The sequence below is a fragment of the Bufo gargarizans genome, chromosome 5 (assembly GCF_014858855.1).
Source record: "Bufo gargarizans isolate SCDJY-AF-19 chromosome 5, ASM1485885v1, whole genome shotgun sequence".
NCBI lineage: Eukaryota > Metazoa > Chordata > Amphibia > Anura > Bufonidae > Bufo > Bufo gargarizans.
Window position 1 is genome coordinate 173,905,281 of NC_058084.1, and position 27,609 is coordinate 173,932,889.

The 27,609-nt window shown below is 45.4% G+C and overlaps 1 protein-coding gene across 1 annotated transcript in view; it reads left to right on the forward strand.

Moving 5' to 3' along the window:
• Positions 1-1,808: 1,808 nt before the first annotated feature.
• Positions 1,809-27,609, forward strand: part of CDK13 (cyclin dependent kinase 13) — a 60,597-nt gene continuing 34,796 nt past the window's right edge. Inside the window, exons 1-4 of the mRNA XM_044293130.1 lie at positions 1,809-3,156; positions 9,732-10,307; positions 12,688-12,852; positions 15,381-15,520. Coding sequence (XP_044149065.1) covers positions 2,177-3,156; positions 9,732-10,307; positions 12,688-12,852; positions 15,381-15,520 — 1,861 coding nt within the window. The 5' untranslated portion in view covers positions 1,809-2,176. The remainder of the gene's footprint in view (positions 3,157-9,731; positions 10,308-12,687; positions 12,853-15,380; positions 15,521-27,609) is intronic.

Genomic DNA, 27,609 nt, shown 5'->3' on the forward strand with positions numbered 1-27,609 from the left:
TATTGGCTATTACAGCAATCAAACGCTTCCTATAATTGCAGACCAGCTTTTTGCATGTCTCCACAGGTATTTCTGCCCATTCATCTTTAGCAATGAGCTCAAAATGTTTCAGGTTGGAGGGTCTTCTTGCCATCACCCTGATCTTTAGCTCCCTCCAAAGAGTCTCAATTGGATTTAAGTCTGGACTCGGGCTGGGCCACTCCAAAATGTTAATGTTGTCTGCTAACCATTTCTTCACCACTTTTGCTGTGTGTTTTGGGTCATTGCCATGCTGAAATGTCCACTGGTGCCCAAGGCCAAGTTTCTCTGCAGACTGCCTGATGTTGTCGTTGAGAATCCTCATGTACTGCTCTTTTTTCATGGTGCCGTTTACTGTGATTAGGTTCCCTCGTCCATTGGCTGAAAAACACTTCCAAAGCATTAAGTTCCCACCACCATGTTTGACAGTGGGGATGGTGTTCTTTGGGTTGAAGGCTTCTCCTTTTTTACGCCAAATGAAGGAAACATCATTGTGACCAAACAATTACATTTTTGTTTCATCTGACTATAACACAGAAGACCAGAAGTCTTCTTCTTTGTCCAGATGAGCTTTTGCAAAGGCCAAGCGAGCTTTTGTGTGCCATATCTGGAGAAGTGGCGTCCTCCTTGGTCTGCATCCGTGGAACCCAGCAGTGTGCACTGTCCGTTGGATTGTCTGCCTTGAGACATTGCCACCAACAGAGCCCAGATTCACCAGGATGGCCTTGGTGGTGATCCTTGGATTCTTTTTCACCTAACTATCCTCCTGGCCAGCACAGGTGTCACTTTTGGCTTCTGACCACATCCTCTGAGATTTTCCACAGTGCGGAACATCTTGTATTTTTTAATAATACTTTGCACTGTAGCCACTGGAACTTGAAAACATTTAGAAATGGCCTTGTAGCCCTTTCCTGACTTGTGAGCAGCCACAATGTGCACAGCCGCAGGTCCTCACTGAGCTCCTTTGTCTTAAACATGACTGTTCACAAACCAACTGCAGAGAGCTGCTGTTTTTCACCTGTTGAGTTGATTAAAACAGCTGTTCCCAATTAATCAGGGTAATTAGGATGCTTTAGAACAGCTTGGACTATTTGGAATGGTATAGAACTTTTGACTGTGACAGTTTGTGAAGGGTATGAATAATTTGGGACTGGACACTTTTTTGCTCAAATGTAAATAAAATCTGAGAAATTTGTTTTTTTATTTTTTACAATAATGCCTCTTGTACATGGTCTTATTATCTTTTGGGAGACACCTATGTCATTTCCCGTCAAAAAATTACTTGCTGGTTTAATAAAAGTAACTTTAAGTCAAAATTTGCCAGAGATATGAATAATTATTTCACCCGTTATGTTGAAAAGTGACAGTCCTGGCCTTGTGTTGTGCTGCGTAAAAAAGGACGTGGTGCAGATTTTCTGAAGCAGAATGACACCATTCATCAAGAAGGGATGTAAACATCTGTAACACCTGCACATTTTCTGGCAGATTTCCCCACCACCTGTGAAGGCATCCTTACTGTGGATGACTCCAGATGTCAGAGAGCCCATTGATTTCAATAAGAAGTGGTATGTAATACTTTTTTTCCCCTGTGGAGGCGCTCTGGGGATATTAAACAGTCGTCCCCCCCAGATTACAGTTGACCACTGAAGGTCCTTCAAACAAAAAGAGATTGTCCTAAGTAGACAGGACCCCAGTGAAGAAGGTTATACATGAGGGGCCACATCGAGGGCCCCCAGAGTGTGGCGTGGTGTAATGCCACCTTCGGGAGCAGTCCCCTCCCTGCCATGTGCTGAGGTGGGAGGTGTGGATGGGATGAGGACCATGGAGCCGGTGTTACTTCCTTGTTTCAGGCCTGGGTGACTTCGCTTCCTGGGCAGCTGCCAATCTCCAGTGCTGCACCATGAAGAGACTTTGCCTCCTGGTTCACCTCACATAGGAAGTTGGGGAAGTGTGGCGCTGGATTGCCGTGTGTCGTCTGTGGGCTGATCATGGGCTGACTGGGGACTACAAGGGCACTGCCACTGCGCTCTTAAAGGGCACCCGCTGATTTCCTGCCTATGGAGAGGAGATTAGATGACTTTATAGCCGGGAGTCACTGAGGAACTTACTGAGCGCACGGCGCAGGCCACCACAGGCAGACGGCACGTCAGAGAGCGGGATGTTCTCTCCCCTGTGCCCCCCGATCACTCAGCAGCCTGGCCCAGCCCTCTCCACCTCCTCCTCAGCCGCCTCGTCAGTGTCCGGCCACCAGCAGGGGCCCAGGGACTCTTCAGGGAGAAGGCGGAGGAAGGAGCGGCACAGGCGAAAGAGGCTCAGGCTGCAGGAGCAGGACACGCTGCCCCCCGGCATGGGCCTAGTGGAGGAAGGCGAGGTCCCGGCTGTTCCCCGGGCGGGGAGACGCCACCGGGCCAGGAAGAAGCGGCAGAAAGAGCGCAGGAGGGACATGCTGAGGAGGGTCGGGGCTCTGGCTGCCAGCACCGTGGAGTACGACGACGTCAGCTCCCTGTCGGAAGGAGCGCTGTCAGAGGGCGAGCAGGGCCCGGGCAATCCGTTTCCTCCGGTGCTCGGACTAGGCCTCATCCCGTCCCCAGCCTCGGATAGATGTCCTTCCCCTCCCGGACTGCACCCGGCCCCGTTATCGCTTCTACGCCAGGCCGGGGACGCTGACAGGAACAGTAGGAGGAAGAGGGGCGCCCGCAGGCAGGAGTCGGGCCACCGGCGGAGGGACGAAGCACGAAGCGCTCGGGGCCGCGCTGACGACAGAAGGAGTAGACTCGGGGTAGGGAACCTGTTGCTGCCGGAGCCTCTGCTGCTCGCCCCGACCTGGAGGCCTCAGGAGGAGCCGGCGAAGAGAACGGAACTCAGGGCCGGGGCCTCGTACAGGCCTAAGCGAGAGGAGGCCTCAGTGCACAGCAAGCAGGCGCCCAAGGCCTACAGAGGGGACCGGGCTCACAGGGCGTCCTCCCCCGGCAACCACCGCAAGAAGTCCCTCAGCCCAGCCCGGAGCTCCCCCAGCCCGGGCTACAGCGGGCACCGAGCGAGCCGCCGCTCCCCCAACTATGGCGGCTTTGACAGGACGGACAACTCGTCGCCCCAGACCCGGCGCCGGTCCCGCAGCCCTTACAGCCCGGTCACCAGGTGAGTGTGGGAAAGCGGAGTGTCCCTGCGGGGGAGCTGAAGGTTGGGAAAGCGGAGTGTCCCTGCGGGGGAGCTGAAGGTTGGGAAAGCGGAGTGTCCCTGCGGGGGAGCTGAAGGTTGGGAAAGCGGAGTGTCCCTGCGGGGGAGCTGAAGGTTGGGAAAGCGGAGTGTCCCTGCGGGGGAGCTGAAGGTTGGGAAAGCGGAGTGTCCCTGCGGGGGAGCTGAAGGTTGGGAAAGCTGAGTGATGGCACCACACTAAAGGGATTTACTGAAAATACGTAGGTCGTGTTTAGTGTTGAGCCAACTTGTGTTTCAAGTTCGGCGTCTAAAGTTCGAGTTATCGAAGAATTGCGTTCTGGATTCTAAATTCTGCTACGGTCAGTGGCGCGATAAAGCAATTCTTCAATAACACGAACTTTAGACACCGAATTAAAACACAAGTTCGCTCAACACTTCGTCGTTTAGACAGAGGATTTCGGGCGCGGGTTTCAGGACTGAGCCTGTCCCGAAAACCAGGCCGAAACCCAATGTTTTCAGTGGGCGGCTGCGACAACCGAGGACTTTTGCCTCGCGGTTTGAGAATTAATACGCCAAGGAATTACAGGTCCATTCTTGGTGTGGTTACCGCATGGACCCCTTGCGAATCCGCTGCGGAAGCCTTCTCGCGGTTTAGCTTCATTCAGTGTGGACGAGGGATACGCAGCAGGTTTTGTCGCAGGCCAAATTTCCTCCGATTGAGCCACCCCCTGACTGGACCTGTGGTGCAGTGTTTTTTTTTTTTTTTTTTTTTTTTTTTTTTTTATAGGCGTATTCCGGTTGTGACAAGTTATCCTCTAGTCACAGAATAGGGGATAACTATTAGGGTGCATTCACACGAACGTATAAATGGATCCGCAATCATCCGTTCCGCAATTTTGCGGAACGGGTGTGGACCCATTAATTTCAATGGGACCGCAAAAGATGCGGGTAGCTGTCCGCATCCGTATTTCCGTTCCGTGACCCCCGCAAATAAAAGACAGAGCCTGTCCTATTTTTGTCCACAACCGCGGACAAGCTTAGGCATTCTGTATATAGCGCTGGTCATGCGTGGTCCGCAAATTGCGGAACACACCACAGCCGGTATCAGTGTTTTGCGGATCCGCAACACTGAATGCACCCTCAGTTTGGGGGGACCCATACCCCTTGGGGCCTCCCAAAATGAATGAAGAGGTAGGTGGACTACAGTGGTCAGCTCTTTCCAGAACTCTCTGGCAGTACACATGCCTGACCTCCCACTCCATTTTATTTTGGGGGGCCCCAGAAGGTGCAGGACCGGTGGTTGTCCCACTTGTAGGGACCCCACTATATCCTATCCTGTGAATGAGGAATAACTTCTTACACCCGGAATACCCCTTTAAATCCACACTGTCACTTTATGCTGCAGGTCTCGCCCTTGGCGAGGGCGACTCTGGCAAATCTGCAGTATTTGACCTCATGCACAGAAACGTTGTTTGGGTTCGCATCCGAGCCACATTTTTGCGGCTCGGATGCGGACCCATTCACTTCGATGGGGCCGCTAAACATGCAGACAGCACTTTGTTACTCTGTTCCATGGTCCTGCAAAAAAGATAGAACATGTCCTATTTTTGTCCATTTTGCGGAAAAGGGGCCTTTCCATTGTTCCTTTCCGCAATTTGTGACCTACAAAACACGGCATGGTTGTGTGCAATGTAGCCTTTCTGTTGTGTTTTCCCCAATCATTTGGTCCACAGTTTGCTGCTGTGGACATACTGTACCCTAATACTTACCACCCAGCTTTCCCAGAAAGAGATGGCTGAATAGAATGAATGTGACAGCCATCAGCGGGGGTCTTGCCATTGTAAAACCCCGTGCCCCCTCCTTTGCTGTCTGCGCTGAATTACTGATCCCTACAGCCTTGTGCACGGACCTCTAGTGTATAGCAGAGATGGCATTGGATCTGCTGTACTTAGGTGCCCCTAAAGGAGAATGTACCCCTCAGGCTTCGTTCACATTACCGTTCAGCCTTTCCATAAACGGGGCAGGAAAACGGACAGGACGGATTCGGCACATAACAGAGCCCACTGACCCCATAGACCAGGCATCCTCAAACTGCGGCCCTCCAGCTGTTGCAAAACTACAACTCACAGCATACCTGAACAGCCTACAGGTATCAGCCTACAGCAGGGGAGTTGTAATTTTACAACTGCTGGAGGGCCGCAGTTTGAGGATGCCTGGTCTATGGTGTCTGTGGGCTCTGTTATGTGCCGAATCCGTCCTGTCCGTTTTCCTGCCCCTATACGGGGCAAGAGAACGTAAAGGCTGAATGGTGATGTGAACGAAGCCTTAGCCCCCCTTCTTGCGGGTGAGGGCTGGATGCGTTCAGGGTGTTTTGCGCACACGTGAGAAAAACTGAATGTGGTACCCAGACTTCTTCACTGAAGGTCAGGTTTGGGTTCGGTGTTCTGTAGATTTTATTATTTTCTCTTATAACATGGTTATAAAGGAAAATAATAGCATTCTTAATACAGAATGGTAACTAAAATGTCCATTGAGGGTTAAAAAAAAATAATGAAAACATAACTCTCCTCATCCACTTGATCGCGCAGGCGGCTTCTCTTTTTTTTTTTTTTTTTTTTCCCATCTTTCAAGACTTGCAAAAAAAACTTTGACGTAATCGCGCTCCCACGTGGTGATGTCAGCGCAGGTCCTGCTGAATGAAGATATAAATCTTCTATCTTCATTCAGCAGGACCTGCGCTGACGTCACCGCGCTTACCACGTCATCAAAGGTCCTTTGGCAGCCACATTTTTACTATGCTTTCTGTATTAAGAATGCTATTATTTTCCCTTATAACCATGTTATAAGGGAAAATAATACAGTAAATTAACTTTAATGGGGTCCGGGGTTGCTCATCCCTAGTTACTAACATCATCTCCTAGCAACCATGCGTGAAAATCACACCGCATCCGCACTTGCTTGCGGATTTTTAGCGATTTTCACGCATTCCCATTCATTTCTATGGGGCCTGCATTGCGTGAAAAATGCAGAATATAGAACCTCCTGCGAGTTTTCACGCAGCGCACAAGTGATGCATGAAAATCACCGCTTATCTGCACACCCCTATTGAATGAAGTGAATGGGTCCGCATTCAGAGCGGGTGCAATGCGTTCACCTCACGCATTGCACCCGTGCGGAAAACTCGCCCGTGTAAAAGGGCACTAAGGAGTTTGATTTCACCACAGCTGCTTCTTCAAGAACCAGACTGAGCCTGTCATCAGGTTCATGCTGCCTGTCGTTCCCGAAATCCCCGAATGGTCCCTGATAACAGAGTTATGCTTCCCCCGAAACTTAGTTTAAAATGAGTTAGGAATACGAGTCCACCAGCCTTGGTAAATTCGCCCTGAGAATGCTGAACAGTTTCATGGTAAAACATCACCATTGCTGAACCAGCACAAGCTCTGTGGTGAGGCAGCCTATCGGGATGTCATGTAGATCGACCTGATGACGGGTTCCCTTTAAGAAGCCAGAATAGAACATTTCTGACACCACCTCCAGAATATTAACCCGATTTCCTGGGTGACCAGCCTTACAATATTCCAGCTAAGCTTGCCTTGGAAATACAGACGCTGTCATCCAGAGTAACCGCCGTGTGTAGTCTGGAGCCGGTAGGTTGTCCCAGGTATCGGGGGCTATACTAACTGCAGTGCATCCCACAGCTGCTGGAGGGTGCGTGTGGGAAGATCCATACAGCGAACATGATCGAGGTGGTCCCAGAAATGCTCAATTGGGTTCCAGTCTGGGGAATCCCCCCCCCCCCCCCCCCAGGGAAGACAATCAGCAAGTATGGGTGTACATGATCTAGTTTCATACCCAGATCAGTTGAGAATGCCTTCCTCAGGGATGATTGGGCTCAGAGAATGCCAGAAAAGATATTCCCGGGATGATAAAGCTGCCACCACCAGCTTGTGTTCTTCCAGCAGTGGTTGCAGGATGTTTTTCACCTGACACGCCAACGTCCATCCATTCGATAAAGCAGAACATGTAACTGATTGGCAAAGGGTTGCCTTCTCCAATCAGCGGAGGTCCAGTTCGGTCACTACCATGAAATTTGAAGCCTTTTATTCCGATGCAATTTCTTTTAGCAGAGGTGCAGTGACCGTCCATCTGCCTCCGAGCCCCCATACGCAGTAGGGTTTGCTGAACTGTTTTAGAAACCTTTCTGGCAGCCCTATAAAAAAAGTTATTTCTCTTCCTCACATGTTGTAATTTTTGGACAGTTTACTATTTCATGTGGCTTTTATAGCACCAACACATATTCCATGTGCAGTTTAATCACCCACCCAGCCCTCTTTCCCTGTCACATACATACAGTTAGTGCTCATGCACACCAACATATATTTTTCACGTTCCATAATTTGTTTTGTAAAGACTTCATGTGCATTCCATTTTTGTAAGTTTGCATGACTGTTCCACAAAAAATAGAACATGTCCTATTATTGTCCGCCTCCCAGACAAGGATAGTACTGTCCTGTTAGGGCCCGGACTTTTCATTCCACAAAATATGGAAGGCACACGCCGGTGTGCGGACCTCAAAACAGTCATGTACATGAGCCCTAAGGGTATGTTCACACTTAGCCGAAACACTGTGGATTCTACAGAACCAGCAAAGTGGGTGAGAGTTTAAGAAATCACATCTGTGTAAGCGGGGAAAAAAACCTGCAGCGGAAATTGACCTGCAGTTTGGATTTAAAATCCACAGTTTGTCAATTTACGCTGCGGAATTCCACAGCAGATTTCGCCCTTGGCAATCCAAAATCTGCAAGGAACTCATGTGGATTTTGATGCAGATCCACAGAGTATTTTCCATGTGTGGACGCACGTGCCCGTAACCTGACAGCGTTTTAGCGTCCGTTTTACATCTGTGACATTTTTACATGGAGGCTGAATACATTTACAGCCTCTTATTTCTTTTATTTTGTAGCTGGGAATGTGAAGTGTCTGAAAAATCAGAGCTCGTGGAGCATAAAAATTGACACAGTACAGAGGTAGGCGTAGATGGAACAAGCCACATTCTGTATTTTAACCAGTTCAAGATCGGGCCATTTACTTCCCTTTCCTGACCAGGCACATGTTCCGTTTTTTCTGTACATGCACCTTTTTATGGTGAAAAATGGGACTTTGTTTTTGTGATTTTATGTTGGTATTTTATTTGATAACTGTCAAATTGTAACAAGAAAGGGGGAAATGGTCAGTTTTTCACATTGCAACTGAATGGGTTTGTATTTTTTTTTAATCATGTCCCCTTTCCATAACGTGTGGTGTTTTTTAATGGATGATTCACGTTCTAGTAGACATTACATTTATTTTTTTAGATTACAGTGCAGGTTCCTGCTAGGTCTCTGTCCACTTGTATATGTGGAGTGTAGTTGCTGTATTTTAAATTGGTGAACAACTTCTAAGCCAGCTGCTAAATTCAGCGGTCAGAGACCAATGACCTTGTGACAGCTGCTTCAGTATGTGACCGGATATCACCAGTCTATAGAGTGGGACATGAGGTGCCGTCAGTGATCTAGTTGTACATGTGTTCATTTGGAGCCAAGAGAGAAATGGGTATAGCAGCAAATGTCATTGTACCAATGGAATGTGTGATGTATAGGACAAGCCAGGTACTCAGCAATTAGCTGTAGGATGTAGCGTCCTTGCATAATGGCCACTCGGTGAGCATCATTCTGGAATGATCTGGGTCAGAGAGATGCCAGGTAAAAAATGTAGCTGGTTATACTGGTTGTTAGGAGTGCCTGTTAATGAATATTGCCTTTACATCACATACCATTTACAGGATTATTGTCTGATACTGTGACAAATGCATGACTATGCTGGAACCAGAGTTGAGTAAAAAGCAGGAGCCATGTAGACATCAGTCACTGAGTGGGAGATTTGACATTTCTACCCCAGTTTTCTTGCATAGAAAAGTCACAGATCTTGACTCAAGTTCTGGTTTTCTCCCTAATGTGTGGCTTCTTTGCCACTTTAAATACTCTTGCTGTAGACGGGACCATCGCAACAAGACAGAAAACTGCCATTACATTCCCAACTGCTGTGATTTTAGTTCTGGCGCAGGGGCAGCCTGAGATTTCACAATTCTTAATAGGCATACATCTCTTATTTGTCACAGTAGCAACATGTACTAAACGCTGGGCCTACTAAATTTCTCCATTGTTGAGGTGCTAAACCATCTCCTCACATTAGGTAGCGAATAAAAAAGAAACCTTGGGCTAGGGAGTCACAATGTCCTATTAGATATTGCAAAAGATGGGTTCTTCTGTGCTGCGACATGTTCTCCATGTAAGGTGCATGTGCCTTCATTCTAATAATTCCCGGCGCCCAGCGATGCATCAATGACTCGTTGTAAATACCCTGTAAGAGAAGTGCTGGAATAGTTACCTGATGTACAAGCTGAGATTCATGTTACTTGACTCAGAAAATAACAGAATGAAACGTACATCTTGTTAGAGCATTGCGGTTATGTATTTTGGATTAGCAATTCATTATTTTTTCTTTATACTTTCCCTCAGGCGAAATGCAAGATCACGGAGCAGAAGTCCTTACAAATCACGGCGCTCTCGTTCTCGAAGCCGTCATAGAGTTTCCAGGTCTAGAAGCAGACAGTCCAGCATTTCACCAAGTACTCTCACCCTGAAGAGTAGTCTAGCTGCAGAACTGAACAAGAACAAAAAAGCTAGAGAAGCTGAGGCTGCCAGAGCCCTAGCAAAGGCTTCCAGCACTTCCACTCCCACCAAAGGGCATTCAGACGCTGCCAGTATTGCCCAACAAGCAAATCATGCCAAGGAGCAAAAGAAAACAAAAGCGGACGCTGCACCATCTCCAACTGCAAAAAGCGACAAAGTTAGAGTCAAGGCGTCGGTCCAGGTGTCCGCTGCGGATAGCTCAAATGTAGACAAAGCAGCCAAGACCAGTGGAAAGCCAAATAAGACGGACACTGTCAAAGAGGAGACGTCTAGTCAGAAAGAGAAAAGCAAGGTCCAGAAGGTGGCATCTGCAAATGCTGAGAAGGCTAAAAGTTCGGGCTCGTCACCAGCAACTTTTTCAGCACTACCTCTTCCCATTGTCCTCTCCAATGATGCTCACAGGTATGTGACATTGTGGATAATTACAGAGGATGGGCAGTGCATTCTGCAAGGTTGTAATTATAATTCTTAGGGCCCCAGAGCAAAATAAGAACGGGCCCCCAACACCTACTGTAAGAAAATTAGAACAGCGGCATAAGTGGCAATAATTAAAGATGTGTATAATAGCGCTATATAGCCAAAAAGCCATTATAATGTTCTTGCACCTGACAGGGTCCCTCAACTTGTGATCCCCATAGCAAGTGCTATGGCTATATGTTAGATGTGCATGAAAAAGTCATGTGGAGATAAGTGTTATCCTCTGTTATGTAATAGAACCAATGAAGCGGCTTTCACCACGGAAACGCTGGGGCCCATTTACAATCCTATAGATGGTCTGATGGTATCACAAGCCGGATGGTAAATGTGCTGATGACTATTGGTTGGCTTAGGTTACTTTCACACTCGCGTTTGGTGCAGATCCGTCTTGTACCTGCACAGACGGATCCGCACAGATAATGCAAACGCTTGTATCCGTTCAGAACGGATCCGTTTGCATTATTCATTAAAAAAAAAAGTAAGTCAAAATGGATCCATCTGGGGGACGGATCCGTATTCAATTGCACCATATTGTGTCAGTGAAAAAACGGATCCGCCCCCATTGACTTACATTGTAAGTCAGGACGGATCCGTTTGGCACCGCATCATCAGACGGTCACCAAAACTCTGCAAGCAGCGTTTTAGTGACTGTCTAAAAAAACGCAATGGAGACCAAATCCAGCCAAATTGATGGATTTTGAACAGATCCTTATCCATTCAGAATGCATTGGGGCTGAACTGATCAGTTTTGGGCCGCTTGTGAGAGCCCTGAAACGGATCTCGCAAGCGGGCCCAGAAACGCCAGTGTGAAAGTAGCCTTACTTTGATGCAGAATTTTAGGTGGCCTGCCCCTTTTCGAGCAAGTTGAAATAAGTTGTAGAAACTCTAGTTGTACCAATTGGCTCCACCTTATGTCTGTATTCTAGACGCAGACACAGCAGTTCATCTTGGCCACTAGGTGAACCATATCGTTCCCTACATTTCGTGTTTATTCCATTTTTAAAGATAATCTTTACTTATTTGTCATATGTAATTATAAGCAACAAATAAAATGTAATACAGTCTAGTCACAAGCGTCCACTACCTCTGTCCCAGCGCCTGGATTCTCCTCTAGAAGTACCCAGACCGATCCATTCTGTTATATGTACTGAGCTACTTGTCAGGATACAGTCACATTGCTGCATCTCATAACATCCCAGCAGATTATTGGGATGGGGGCAATTAGGCTAAATTGGCCACCCAGCCTCTGCAACTAGTCTGAAGAAGGACAAAACATTGCTACAATTCCTTATGAAACCCTGAATTCATCCCATACCAGCGGTTCCTCTACTGTGTAATATCTATATTGTGATCATAGCTTTGTTTTCTGTTTAAAAAGCTCCATTCCCCATCTATTATGTAGAATAGATGTCCTGCCTCTGAACCGTGCTGCTTTGGATAGCAAGTAGGTAGGCTTCAAATAGTGGGTGTCACAGGCTGATGACCCCCGACTGCTGCAGACACAACCGTTAAGCACAGGGGTTACCATATACTTCTGACCCAACAGGTTCGAAATAAGAACACTGTTTTTCAGGGAAAGACACATTTTATTATTATTAAGGGTAATAATGGCAGCTCTGTCTCAGTAGTGCTAGAAAAACTTTCACCTTAGTGCTTGTTTAAAGGGAGTCTGTCACCTAATCTGAGCGTTTAGACCGCTCAGATCAGGTTATAGACTCTTTGACCCTCATTACAATGGTGCCTTTCTTTTCTGTGTCCCTCGTCGAGATCCTGAAAAAGACACTTTAAACGTATTCAAATAAGCTTCTGCAAGTGCCCAGGGGCGGCGTAACTGCCGCAAGTGCCCAGGTGCCTCGGCGATGTGCCCAGAAAAACACACCTTTTCGCCCTCTGGTCCGCCCTTGTTTCCAGCCAGCGGAAGTCTCAGGCAGCACCAGAGAACGGCGAGCCGGCAAATCTCAGAGCAGTTAGCCCGCTCCTGCGCACTGCTCTGCCTATTATGGGCAGAGTAACAACTTTTCATATTGCACATGCGCTGGCCAATTAAAGACTGCTGCGCTGAGACTTGCCGGCCCGCCGTCCTCTGGTGCTGCTCGGGTGCCTTTGCATGGGGCCATTGGCGCTCTGCATTGCTTGCAGGTTGTGTTGCTGCGTCACATCAGCCGCATTATGTGGCACATAGTCTTATACATCATATACAACTTTGACCATATTGGGGGGGGGGTTGTTAATCTGTCTGGAATAAAGGGAACATTTTTGAGTTCAAACCCATTTAATTCTCCACCTTTTTACCATTGTCTCCTAGTTTCCGAGGCTGTATCCCAGGAAAATCTGTCAAGAAGGAAATGGAGAGAAAACTTCGGCACTTGCTGTCTGACTTACCCCTCCCACCTGTCCATACTGGAATCGGGGACTTGTCTTGTAGCCCAGAGGGGAAGAAGACACAATCGAAGAACCGAAGGAGGCCTAAGTATGAGAAACTTATCAGATTGAATCATTCTAGTAATAACTGTTTTGTGTAAAAGCGAGTTTTTAAAAGTATTCTGACTGTCAGTTCATGATTTCCATGGATAAGCTTTTGCAATTTTATAGCGAGCTGTTCCCATGCTAGATTCAGGTGACTTGTTTGACCAGCTCTTCTTAGTCTAAATAGTGCTTTCATTTTTGGCTCTGACCCGCCTAGACCAATACATTTTATTCAAGGATGTTGGGGAGCTTCAGTTCCCTGGAGTTTTCACCACTCAATCTAAAGCTATGCTTATGCACCAGTGAGATGACCCAGGGTTGCAGGGCACGTCTGAAAATGTCAATACAAGCGGTCCCTCAAGTTCCAATAATAATTGGTTCTGGGACAACTGTTGTAAGTTGAGACCCATAACTTTTTGGAACCAATTACCAGTTTTCCATAGCTCCAAAATGCCATCCCAAGATAAGAGAAAATGAAGATATACGAAATATTAAAGCAAGTCTTTACATATGGACGCTGTATATCACTTTCTATGATGAGGACAGGAGCTTCTTCAGGATCCTGTACAGTACACACATACCAGAGGAGCAGCTCGCCCTGGTACAAGCCGAGAACAATAGAGGGCATCAGAGATCGCAATAACGCTTGTACAAGCGTCATAGACATCTGTTCAGGCTGTTTTACTCTACATTCAGCAGCACAGGGAACGGCACAGACAGCGCAATGATGCTGCCCGTGCCTGAAATAAATAATAGCTAAGCTCCATACAGTAAGGAGCTTTGCTATTGGTTAGGTTGGGCGGATGCTGGAGCGATATAGCGCCCTGCAGCAGGGGAAGCTGGCGGGAGCTGAAAGGAGGAGAGGTTGGCACCGGAGTCCCGATGTATGAGGAGAGCTGAAGAGGAATGGAGTGCTGGACCACTGCGGGGGAGCCCGGACTTCCAGTCTGACCTGCACCACAAGGTGAAAGTCCAGCAATGTATCCATATGTGTAATGTATGTTGTGCAGTGTGCGATCTACACACTCAACCACATATATCACACACATCTCACACTGATGTAAGTGCACAGCAGGCTATTATAGCCAAGTGATAAAGTACAGGGAAGATCTGCCATATTATTGGACTGGACTTTATCACTTCGCTATAATTGCTTCCTGTTATTTAGACCAGTAATGGTTCCCTGCAAACCCACCTCTTAGGCCACGTTCACACCACAACTATTTATTATATACTGTTGTTCTGCTCCGTTGGATGAGCAGAACAATGAAAATAATGGAAGTGTTGGATTTTTGTCATATGTTTAACGTATACAAAAAAAAAGCCTGTATGTTAATGGATGCCTCAGACAGATGCCTGTCTGAGAAATCATTGTGTAAAGGACCTTAATGCTGAGACTTTTTGTAGCACAATTGATTTTAAGTTTCTCGCGCAATGGCTGCAGTCCACAAGATCCAACCCAATCTATTCCATTGGACTGCAGCTTGATAGTTCAAATCCATCTGTAGCACTACACATTATTGTAATGTTAGGTCAGGCCAAAATCCCTGCTCAGTTAGATCCCAGTAGTCATGTAGGCAGGCTGATCAGTGCTCGGCAGTCTGCCCTGTATGACTTTTGCTTACAGAGAGAGCTGTCAATCACTGATAGGACTGCCCACTGGACTCTAAGACCAGAATGAGCAGAGATTTAACTGAATAAATCTCTCTGGAACTTCTCCCAGCACAACTATATATCAATCTGCTCAGCTCCTTCTGCTCTAAACATGCTGCCACCATAGTGCACTGCATCTTCTTTGTGACAGGTTCCCTTTAAAAAGGGCATATGTCGACTTTAACTACTGGCATCTGAATCATAGAGATTTTTCGGTTTGTTCATCTGTCTGCAGGTAGACAACTCTGCACATATTGTACTCTTATTTTCAGACAGTGTTGTCAGACTTTAGCCTCAAACTTGACTTTTTATGCATTTTGTACAAAACATTCTGCGTTGATGCAAAACTATGGTACTTTTTTGTTTTCTTTAATAAGTCATATTTTGTTTGTCAAACCTGTGAAAATTGTGCTGGCAGCCGGAGAATTAAAAGGAATGCATTTCTTAATGTTAGAGCTCATTCAGATGACCATATCCATTTCTGCGGTTTGCAAATCCAGTAGAAAAGAACAGTCAGCCCTATGATAGAAATGCCTATTCTTGCCTGCAAAGGCGGAAAAGAATAGGACATGTTCTATCTTTTTTCCGGGGCTGCGGAACGGAACTACAGATGCAGATAGCACACGGAGTGCTGTCCGCATCTTTTACAGCCCGTTGAAATGAACGGGTCCGTATCTGTTCTGCAAAATTGAAGAATGGATGCGGACACAAACCTACGGTCGTCTGGGTGAGCCCTTAGAGCATGCATTTTCAGATTGTTATTTTACAGCACATTACAGTACAGAGTTTGCCCTTTAAATAAGACTGTTAGATTTGTGCTTAATTTTAGTAAGTGGAGGTTCATGGTCTTCATTGTTTCTGCTTCTAACTATCTTAAAGGATCTGTGGTCCTCGCTGTGGTGAAATCCATGAGAATGAAATAGACTGGGGCAAGCGTTGTGTGGACAAATTTGACATTATTGGAATCATTGGGGAAGGTACCTATGGACAAGTGTATAAAGCCAGAGATAAAGACACCGGTAAGAAACAAATCTATCAAATTTATTGTAAATGGAGTTTTCCAGGACTTGGTTATTGATGATCTTTCCTTAGGATCCCTGCTGAATAAAGGGGCTGTAGTACCAGGTCCAGCCACCTATATGGACAAGCCATTGTGCCTGTGTAAAGGGTTATCCAGCTGGGCAGGTCATTAACATCGGATTGATTGGGCTTTGACACCCCTATGGTCTACTGTTGGAAACACAATCATGGATGGGGCCAGAAGCCGAAGACTGTCCACTGTTGTGGCTGTGTCGGCTCAGCTCCTATTCTCTTGAATGGGCGCTGAGCAACAATATGCCAGCAGAGCCTACACACAGTGAAGAGTCTTCTGCTTCCCGGCTCATCTTTAATTCTGTGCTGGTGGCTGCCAAAACAGTTTACTAATGGGGAGTCGGTTGTCCGACCCCATACAGATCTATTATTGATGATCTGTCTGGAGGATAGGTCTTCAGTATCTATCTTGATGACACCGTACTGAGATTTCTTATACAGTAAATGGTTTTAGCACTATGTGTAAAGCTGCTTGTGGTTTTTAGACACAAAGTATGAATTAAGATATTCAAAAAATGCATTCAGGGGGGCGTGGCCAGAAGCCAAGATGGCTAGACTCATCTGAGCGGTGCTCCAAGGCTGGCGTGGCACTACTGGGATAAATCCTGCAGACCTCAAGAAATGTAAAGTCTCCAACAGTCTATCGCGACTTCTGAGGGTGTAATGTACTGACCTGCCAGCAAGACGCCCCGAGAAACATCCTGAGCGGCCACCGGAGCGTGCAGAGTTGGGACCAGTGAGACGAGGGTGGAGGAGGAGGCAGAGTTGCGGCTATACAGAGCGCTGCGGTGCACGAGACAAAGTGAGAGCAGCGGGGAAAGGCAGAAGGAGCACAGATAAGGAGGAGAGAAAGTGGGGATCGCAAAGCGAACACTATTCAGAGTGCTGCTGTGGCCGAGGACGGGGCACGATTGAAGCTGCACACCTCCAATAGTTTTCTCGCCAAAAAGCCATATTGGGAGCTCGACCTTGGTACTGGGAGAAGGAAAGAACTCCAGTCAGCGCAGAGCCTACCCACAGTGAAGCCCACTGATCATCCTGTGCTACACAGTACGGCTAAGCTCCCTCACACAAAGAATAAGGGTTAACCCCAGACTTCCTGGACGAGATATACCCATAGAAGCATAATTCTGCTCCATGGAAAGGACTTGCCAGATCCACTGGCAGCTTTAGAACTAACAGGAAAACACACTACAATATATCAGCCCCAGACACAACTATACTCACTGTCTATTACTCAATCATCGATTGTAACAATGGGGCCACAAAAAGCACCAAGTGCTGCAGACAAATTAAAAGAATTTGCCAGACAACCTGATGAGAATTCACGGTCACCTCTACCGCAGAGGAATATGCATACCAGAGCCAGCACTGCATCATATATAAAAGCTCCTGTAAATGCTTCTGGCGAAGTCCAAGATGAACCTATTCTTAAGCAAGTAACAGCTCAGGTTCTAGAAGCTATTACTGCATGTAAAATATCTCTCACAGGGAAATTGGACGAAGTCAAGATCGACCTGGGCTTCCTGCGTCAAGACATGCACAATTTATGAGAGAGTTCAACACCCTGAAGAGCGTGTATTATGAAATCCAGGCACAGAAGACGCTACCGCCAGATCTATTTCTGACCTTAACACTAAAGCGGAGCTCTGGAAACAGAAAGCAGATGACCTAGAAAATAGGCTCCGCAGAAATAACATCAGGATCATTGGCTTGCCTGAAAGAGTGGAAGGCTGCAAACCTGAAGAATTTATTGAAACCTGGATGAAAGAACTTTTTCCAGATGCTAATTTCTCGTCGGCTTTTGCAGTGGAAATAGCTCATAGAGTACCCGAAAAACCACCTCCACCTCGAGCCACTCCTAGATTCATGCTCGCAAGATTCCTCATTTGCAAAAACAGAGATAAGATATTGGCTCTTGCCAGGAGAAAAAAATAATTGAATACGGCAACACCAGAGTATCCATATTCTTGGATTTTTCTATGGAACTGCAGAAACAATAAGCCACCTTTTTTATGGATGTCAAGTGACACCTGAGAGAAGCCAGCATACCATACTCCATGGGCTATCCTGCAAAACTACGAATGGAGGATGGCGACCAAGTGGTATATTTTTACCTCCCCTGGAGAAGTCGCTGAATGGCTAGCTATGAGGCGAAGCTCACAGAGACGCTAAGGCTCCATTCACACGTCCGCAAAATGGGTCCGCATCCTTTCCGCAATTTTGCGGAAAGGGTGCGGACCCATTCATTCTCTATGGGGACGGAATGTGCTGTCCGCATCCACATTTGCGGATCTGCACTTCCGCATCCGTGCTTCCGTTTCCGCAAAAAAATAGAACATGTCCTATTCTTGTCCGCAATTGCGGACAAGAACAGGCATATTCTATTATGTCGGCAATGTGCGGTCCGCAAAATGCGGAAAGCACATTGCCGCTTTCCGTGTTTTGCGGATCCGTGTCTCCGTGTATCCGCAAAACACATTGCGGACGTGTGAATAGAGCCTTAGACTCCTGGCAGAGCCTAAGGGTGGAAAATCGATTGGCGCCAATGGACTGGCTAGGATAAGTTGAACTGTTCCAGCTATAGTGAATTACAGTTTCTGGTTGCACCTATATAAATATAAGCAAACATTGTAGAGAGACACCAGTTTATCATAGTAGTGGCCACAGCCGACATGCCAATGTCAAAACATCAAAGACAGAGGCATCCCGGTTTATTGGCCTATAGTCTGGTTAGAGGCAGGTTATACCAGATGTAGTATATGTTTACATGATTTTAACTGTTCGCGAACATGGGTTGTTCAATTTGTTTAATTTTTTTTCGGTTACCTACTGTTAACCACACTACAATATATGCCATTGCAGTAAGTGCAACCCCTGGTATTATAGGCTTACCCTGGATACCAAGGCAGACTTGAAAATCCTATCTTGGAATGTCAGAGGATTGGGTACCCCCACAAAAAAGATCAATGGTGTTCGCTTTCATCCGACATTCCAGCCTGCGAATTTTGTGCCTCCAGGAGACACATCTACTACCTAACACCTCTGGGGCCCTAAAGAGACCATGGGCACAATGGGCCGCACACTCGTATATGTATGGGAGAATTAAACATAGTTAGACCTCTCGGACCGACTACTAGTTGCAGTCATATACAGGAAATATCTTGAAACTCAATAGATTTTTAGCTGAATTCAGATGGTTTGATCTATGGAGAACTAAACATCCAGAATCTAGGGTGTATTCATGTCATGGTGGTGGTCACGACTCCTTAATCAGGATAGATTACATGCTAGGCAATGGAATAACATTGTTAAATATGAGATCCATAACCTACCTACCCCAGGGAATATCAGATCACTCCCCAATACTAGGCATGTTAATGCGCAGAGCTCCATTAATAATGTACAGGATAACTATACACCTGTTCTGGCTGAGCCTTATGGGTTCAACAGATGGGACCTCATACCAACTGCAGGAATTCTTGAATCCAATCTAGCTTTGGTGTGGGGCGTTACACTCTAACATAACCTACATTAAAAAAAGACACTAAGGGCCGTTTCACACGAGCGGATGCCGTGCGTGGCATCCGCTCCGTGAAAGAGTGCCAAAACCCGATGCAGACGGCAGAGGCACGGAGCATTAACATGACTGATAATGCTCCGTGCCTCTCTGTGATCTCTTTACTACGAAATCACAGTGACAACTTTATCTCACTGTGATTTCGTAGTAAAGAAATCACAGAGAGGCACGGAGCATTAACAGTCATGTTACTGCTCCGTGCCTCTGCAGTCTGCAGCGGGTCTTGGCACTCTTTCACGGAGCGGATGCCACGCACGGCATCCGCTCGTGTGAAACGGCCCTAAGTGATCTGAAATGGAGCTAGAATCTCAGTGCACCGTGTTGGAACAACAATACATTAGTCACCCAACTGATGCCCATAGGACAGCTTGGCTTCAGGCGGGCAGACAAATCTTGCGGTGCTTAAACACTTTCCGTCCGCCCATAGGATATAAACGTCCTATGGGTGGACCTCTATTTCTGAAAGCACGTTTTAAAACGTCCTTTCAGAAACAGCAGCTGCAGGCTGATCGGGTTGCCCGCTGTCAGTGACAGCAGGGCAACCCAGAGATAAGGCAGGGACAGTTCCCAGGTGTCCCTGCCTTCCGGATCGCTGCAGACACAGCGCTCACCGAGCGCTGTGTATGCAGAGCAGGAAGCACTGTGCGCTTACTGTTCCGGCCCGGCGGTCCTGTGACCGCCGGGACCGGAGAGTGCAGGAGCTGTGTGAGGTCTTTCAGAGACCTCAATCAGCCCTGCTCTGAGGCTGTACAGCGCAGAATCACGCTGTACAGCCTCTCTGGGGGGTGCATTTCTTCTGTAACTAGGGCTACTATGTCAGCCCCAGTTACAGGAGAAATCAACAGTGCAAAAGAAAAAGTGAAGCAAATGTCCCCCAGAGGTCTTGTATGACCTTATGGGGGACGAAAAGTGTAAAAAAAAAAAAAAAAAAAAAAGGGTTGAAAAAATAAAATAAAAAGTTTCACATGTAAAAAAAGTATACATATTGGGTATTGCCGCGTCCGTAAAAACCAGCTCTATAAAAATATCACATGAGCTAACCCCTCAGATGAACACCGTAAAAAAAAAAAAAAAAAAAGTCAAAACAAGCAATTTTTGTCACCTTGCATCACAAAAGGTGCAACACCAAGTGATCAAAAACGCGCATGTCCCACAAAATGGTACCAATAAAACCGTCACCTCATCCCGCAAAAAATTAGCCCCTACATAAGAAAATCTCTCAAAAAATAAAAAAAAATATAGCTCTCAGAACATGGACACATTAAAACATAATTTTTTTTGTTTCAAAAATGCTATTATTGTGTAAAACTTTAATAAATGAGAAAAAGTATACATATTAGGTATCGCCACGTCCGTAACAATCTGCTCTATAAAAATGTCACTTGACTGAACCCCTCAGGTGAACGCTGTAAAAATAAATAGAAACTGTGCTAAAACAACCAATTTTTTGGTCACCTTGCCCCATAAAGTGTTATAATGAATGATCAAAAAATCATATGTACCCAAAAATAGTACTAATAAAACTGGCACCTTATCCCCTAGTTTCCAAAATGGGGTCACTTCTTGGGAGTTTTTACTGTAAGGGTGCATCAGGGGGCTTCAAATGGGACATGGCATCTAAAAACCATGTGGAGTTCCTTTTCTTCTGCGTGTGCCCATACAGCAGTTTATGACCACATGTGGGGTGTTTCTGTAAACCGCAGAATCTGGGTAATAAATATTGAGTTTTGTTTGGCTGTTAACCATCGATGTGTTAAAGAAAAAATTGGATTAAAATGGAAAATCTGCCAACAAAGTGACATTTTTAAATTTGATCTCCATTTTCCTTTAATTCTTGTGGAACGCATAAAGGGTTAACAGAGTTTGTAAAATCGGTTTTGAATACCTTGAGGGGTGTAGTTTCTACAATGGGGTCATTTATGGGGGTATCCACTATGTAGGCCCCACAAAGTGACTTCAGACCTGAACTGGTCCTTATAAAGTGGGTTTTGCTTCTAAACTTCTAAGCCTTCTAACGTCCTAAAAAAATAAAATGACATTTCCAAAATGATGCCAACATAAAGTAGACATATGGGGAATGTTAAGTAATAAATATTTTATGAGGTATCGCTTTCTGTTTTAAAAGCGGAGAAATTGAAATTTAGAAAATTGCCAATTTTTTAAATTTTTGGGTAAATTTGGGATTTTTTCATAAATAAAGGTGAAATATTTTGACTCAAATTTATGACTATCATGAAGTACAATGTGTCACGAGAAAACAATCTCTGAATGACTTGGATAAATAAAGGCGTTCCAAAGTCATTACCACATAAAGTGAGATATGTCAGTTTTGCTAAATTAGGCCTGGTCAGGAAGGGGGCAAATGGCCCAGATGGGAAGTGGTTAAAGACAAAGCTGACTGGAAATTATTTTTCCTGAAACAAACAGCAGATTGGTTGCCTAACTCAAAAGCTAAGTTACTTGCTCAATGATCAGACATGACTCGCCCTCCTCAGTGATTCTAGCAATTAGAGACCATATGGGGCAAAAATACAACACCCAGGAGGCAATTGTTCGAATCTTCACATGTTTCTACCAAAATCTATACAGATCCAGCATAACCCTATCTGAATCAGAGAACTTGCTACAACACAAAGCGACCAACTAGATCATCCTATTGGCTCAGAAGTGTTACAAACCATAACCGACCTTAACAACAGGAAATCTCCAGGCCCAGACGGGCTTCCCAAGGAGGCTTATGCCAAATATGCAGAGGTATTGGCTCCCCTAATGTTGGGCACATATCATTCGGCCCTGGGGACAGGGAAAGCAAAAAGAGGTAGGTGTGCTCAAACCCTGTTGCACAGACCATGCTGGGAACCACAGCGTAACTTCAGTAAAGAAAAAGAGGAAAAGTCCAGTTGACTGGAGTGTAACTGGCTTTTAATCCGCACTGAAAAATAAAGGTAACATTTAATCGAGCTGGACTTTTCCTCTTTTTCTTTACTTGGGGACAGGGAAACTACCGGACTCTTTTATGGAGGCCACTATAATTCTATTAGGGTACTTTCACACTTGCGTTTTTCTTTCCCGGCATAGAGTTCCGTCACAGGAGCTCTATACCGGAAAAAAACTGATCAGTTTTATCCCCATGCATTCTGAATGGAGAGTAATCCGTTCAGTTTGCATCAGGATGTCTTCAGTTCAGTCGTTTTGACTGATCAGGCAAAAGAGAAAACCGCAGCATGCTACGGTTTTCTCTCCGGCCCAAAAAACTGAATACATGCCTGAACGCCGGATCCGGCATTTTTTCCCATAGGAATGTATTAGCGCCGGATCCGGCATTCAGAATGCCGGATCTGTCGTTCCGGCATGCGCATGCGCAGATCGGCAAAAATGTACAAGACGGTTCCGTCTGTCCGCATGACAAGCGGAGAGACGGATCCGTCCTTGCAATGCATTTGTGAGACGGATCCGGATCCGTCTCACAAATGCTTTCAGTCAGCGGCAGATCGGCGGATCCGGCGGCCAGTTCCGACGACTGAACTGCCCGCCGGATCACACTGCCGCAAGTGTGAAAGTAGCCTTACTCAAACCTGAAAAAAATCCTCTTGAGTGTGGATCTTATAGGCCCATAGCTCTGTTTTTAAAAGTGGATTATAAAATCCAGATCAGAATATTGGCGGCTCGCCTCAAACAGGTAATCCCGTCATTAGTTCATCAAAACCAAACAGGTTTTATGCTGTGAAAATCCACCACTGAGAATATAAGAAGGCTCCAGGTGGGCACACAGATGGGTTACTCCCTGAATGCAGATTGGGCTTTGACATCACTTGAGGCAGCTAAGGCATTCGACTCAATAGAATGGCCATATTTGATTGGATGCCTACGGGGATTTGAATTGTCACCACTCTTATTTGCCCAGGCAGTTGAGACTCTGGCCATTAGAGTGAGAAATGGTAACACTATACATGGAGTTACCATGGGAGAGAGGGAAGTCCGGCTTGAACTATATGCAGATGACATGATCCTATACATGTCATCACCTGATTCGTCTCTCAGAGGTGCGGTGGCCCTAATTGATGAGTTTGGGGACTATTCAGGTCTGAGAATCAACTGGGAAAAATCAGTTTACATGCCTCTGGGTAAGTCAGATTGGAAAGGGCCATCCAATGTTGCCCAATTAAAAGTAGTGGACACATTTAAGTACTTAGGAGTCAAGATCACTAAACAATACTCTGGCTATATCACTCAATATTTGCCCCTTAATTGGTCACATACGGAACAAATTCAAAAGTTGGAAAATGCTACCCATATCAGTGGCAGGGCGCATCAACTCCAAGGGTTTTTCCCATCTCAGACAATGGGGGCATACCACTAGGACTGTGTCCTGCACCTACAATGAGAACAGAGCTGAGAAATGAACGGAGGGCACACTGTGCATGCGCAGCTGCCCTCCATTCATTTCTATGGGGCCGCCGAAAATAGCCAAGCGCTGGCTCGGCTATTGCCGTCTGCCCCATAGAAATTAATGGGAGCATGGGACGCGCATGGGCTGTGCGCTCCCATTTGCCTCTATGGAAGCAGTGCTTGGTGGTGGACGGATCCTGGGAAATCTGGGGTCCTCCAGCCAAAGTGCTTCCTGCTTCATTCTCGTTGTAGATGTGGGTCCCAGCGGTGGGACCCGCACCTATCAGACAATGGGGGCATATCCTAGCGATATGACCCCTTTGTCGAAGATGAGAATACCCCTTTAATTAAAATGGTAATACTCCCTATGGAGTGTAGTTCAGCACTCAAACACATATACCCAAATCGATATTTAAAGAATTAGATTCTATGACTAGAACCTTCATTTGGGGCAGGTCACAGGCTAAACTCACTGCACTGGATACACTGCTCCAAAACATGGCTTTACCAGACTTTTTTATATGTTAAGCTGGTCAATTAAGGCTTATTAATTCATGGTATACAACAGAAGACCTGCCTACCTCAGAGTACTTTTTATCACTATACCTAAATTGTAGCACTTTGTGGTCGGTGTTGGAGGGGTCCCCAAAATTCCAGAGACCATTGTTGCCTATACACAAACTGAGCCAGACTGTGTGGAAGGAGGCTAAAACATTGGCCAAATTCACTGAAGTAGTTTCGGACAAACCTTTATGGAATAGCCCATCTTTGCCACAGGTACAGATGGTAATGGGAGCAGACAGCAAACAGCAGGGGCAAAAATCCTTGGAGATGTTTATGATCAAGGAGCAATAATGATGTTTGAGACTTTGTCACAAAAGTAGATTATTCCTCGTACTCTTTTCATATTTACAACTTAGGGCAGCCTTGCAGAGTAAGTACCCAACCAACAGCACTAGAATCTCCAAATATTCACTTATAGGAGTTGTCAAAACCCCAGGGCCCCAAGGGTTTAGTATCAGCAATCTACTCACATCTAGTATGTGCAAAGATCAAGACAAATCCCCTTCCAGTAATAGATAAATGGAAAAGATTGATACCCACACTCACAGAAGAGTCCATATCGACTTTATTAGAATTACACTTACATGTGTCACCAGCTGTTAACAACAAAATAATCCAACTTTTATATCATGCATCAGACTTGCTGAACACCAAAGGCCTTGTATAAATTAATAAAAATCCTGCTCACCAGTTCAGTCGTGCGACGGAAAAGCCAGGTCAGCCCAGCGTAAACTTCATTCAGATAAACAGATTTCCAGCACGAAGGAGATAAAACCTTGCATGTTCTTTATTGAATATTTCAAACGTACACACGGTGCAGTGAAAAAGGTTCCTCCATGTCCCTGGTCAGACAGACAGGGCTGGCTCGAAAACATGTCGGTCTGACCAGAGACATGGAGGGACCTTTTTCACTGCACCGTGTGTACGTTTGAAATATTCAATAAAGAACATGCAAGGTTTTATCTCCTTCGTGCTGGAAATCTGATTATCTGAATGATATTTAACACCAACTAGGATGTTTAGAATGGGCAGAGCAGAGCTGCATCCACGACATGCCCGTGATGTGGAGAACTGGAAGCAGATTTCTGGCATATGATGTGGAGCTGTAATCCGGTAGCAAGTTTTGGAAGGAAGTTACTGATTTTCTTTCTGCTTTGTTGCCAGCAAGGGTGGTTTGTATCCCTGACTTCTGCTTGATTTGGGATATTGAACGAAGAAAATTGGGATCATTATATGACACTATTCTTAAGAGAAGCACTGTCTATGGCAAGGAAATGTATTGCTTTGAGGTGGTATAGTCCCAATACACCAACTCTGACTATGTGAAAGTCACAGATTAACCAGATCTCACCATATTCAGTACTAGTGTTCAAACATCGTAATAAGCCACACAAATTTGATAGTCAGGGGTCTCTGGTGCGAGTCACCACACACTATGTACACATAGGGGTAACTTAAGCCAGAGGGATTAATGGGGCTGTGTGCCTCTACTACCTGATAGCACGCTAGACGGAGAACTTGAGGGTTAGGGAAATTGCATTGGCTGATTGGAAGTGATTGCTAAATGTTACTGTTTATTATTTACTAATGAACAAAAGAAGTTGAGGAAATGGCATGCAAGATTACACTGTATTTGCTATCATTGTTAATTTTACTTTTTGTCAAAGTTTAAAAACAAAACAAATGCATTCACATTAAAATAATTGTCTATTCAGTCCTGCAGTTTCGCTAACGCCCAAAAAGCCACACTACAAAAATGTAAATATTTATTGAATTTCATATAATAAGTATAATGCAATCAGAGAGACGGTTAAAAAATGATCCCATATAGCAGCATGTGGCAAGTCACAAATTAAAACATACAGCGATCTATGCGTATCAAAGAATGCCTGTAAAAGCCCACTAATCAGAGGGGCCCATCATATCCATCAGTACACTAATTTTGAAAGTCAGGATGATTTATATAGCTAGGTAAAAAGTTACCTATCCAACCTACAAAGCAGGCAGACCCAGTGGCCAGATCATGTTAGTGCATGGTGGATAACCAACCCAACTGTATAAACCACAATATAAGATGGGTAAGGCACAAGGCTAAACTCAAAAGTATATAAATCATCCTGACTTTATAAAAAATATTACACGATCTACCCAGTCAGGTAAACGTCGTAAAAAAATAACTGTCAAAACAGCCATAATTTGGTCACCTTGCTTCCCATCAAGCAATCCAAAAGTCTTATGTACGCCAGGTTGCTACCAATGAAAATGTCATCTCATCCTGCAAAATACAAGTGCTCACAAAAGACCATTGTTTTTCAGAAAATGGCGACACAAAAACATGATTTTTTTTTTTATGCTCTAATTTTGTAAAAGTAGCAACACATAAAATATTCTGTTAACCTTAGTGTGCTATTTACATAAACAACAATGGCGCATGTGGTCACCTCATTGAATTTACCTATCGAAGTAAATGTGCCTCAAATTGACCTGCAGTATCCTGCCATTCTTGTTCTGCTAGATTATTTTTGTTTAAATCTACATGATTATGGCATGATACAAATACATACAAACACAGCTCTATAGTATCCATATACTCGCACATTATACACACACAGCTCTGCTACACACACACTTTAATAAAAACTGACATACCTTCCCATCCTGGTCCGGCTTATCACTGACGTATTGTAATCAAAGGTCCTTCAGCTGCAGTCGAAGAGTTTATCTCCTTACTAGTGTATGTGCTCCGCCTGTGCAGTAGAGCTCTTAAGAAGCAACCTTTGGAGTCTAGTCTCTTTCTTGCAAATACAATGCAGTCGGAGAAGTTTGCGGTGCGTTGCCAGGTCTGTTCACTACCGTAAAGTAAAAGCAGGCTCTGGAGTTTCTGCTGTGTTTGGCCACAGTAATGTAGAAGCAGACTCTGGAGTCAGTCACCTGTTACCATAATACGTGAGGAGCAGACTTTGGTGCATTGACACGATGTCTGAAACAGAAATGCCACGTGTGTGAAGAGAAGACTCTGGCTGTGTCTGTTCATTCCAGCAAAGTAGGAGCAGACTAAATTGGCCCGCATGCTTCCCACGAACAGTCTGCATCTTCTATTTGTCCAGTGTATGGAGCCTGATGTGGGCTCCGGCAGGGACTGTCAGTCAACAGCACTGAGCTTCCACTGCAAACCAGAACCTATAGAGCTTCAATGGTGAGCACACATGGAATTGTAGCTCCTCCATTGGAAGATGTGGGCAGCTCTGAGAAATGCCTTTGAGTTGGTAGGATAATGCTGCTCGTTCACCTCCGTAGCTGAAGAGTCCATCCCTTGGTCTTGCTCACTGAAAGCAGAGTGCTGAATGAGCGCGCTGCCAGAATTGTGAAGAAAAAATTGCACATATAATAAAAGTGCCTTTTAATCCAAAATATGGTACTTGAAATAAAATGTAACTTTTAACATGTCCCAATTAAAAAATAAATAAAATCTATGAAATACTC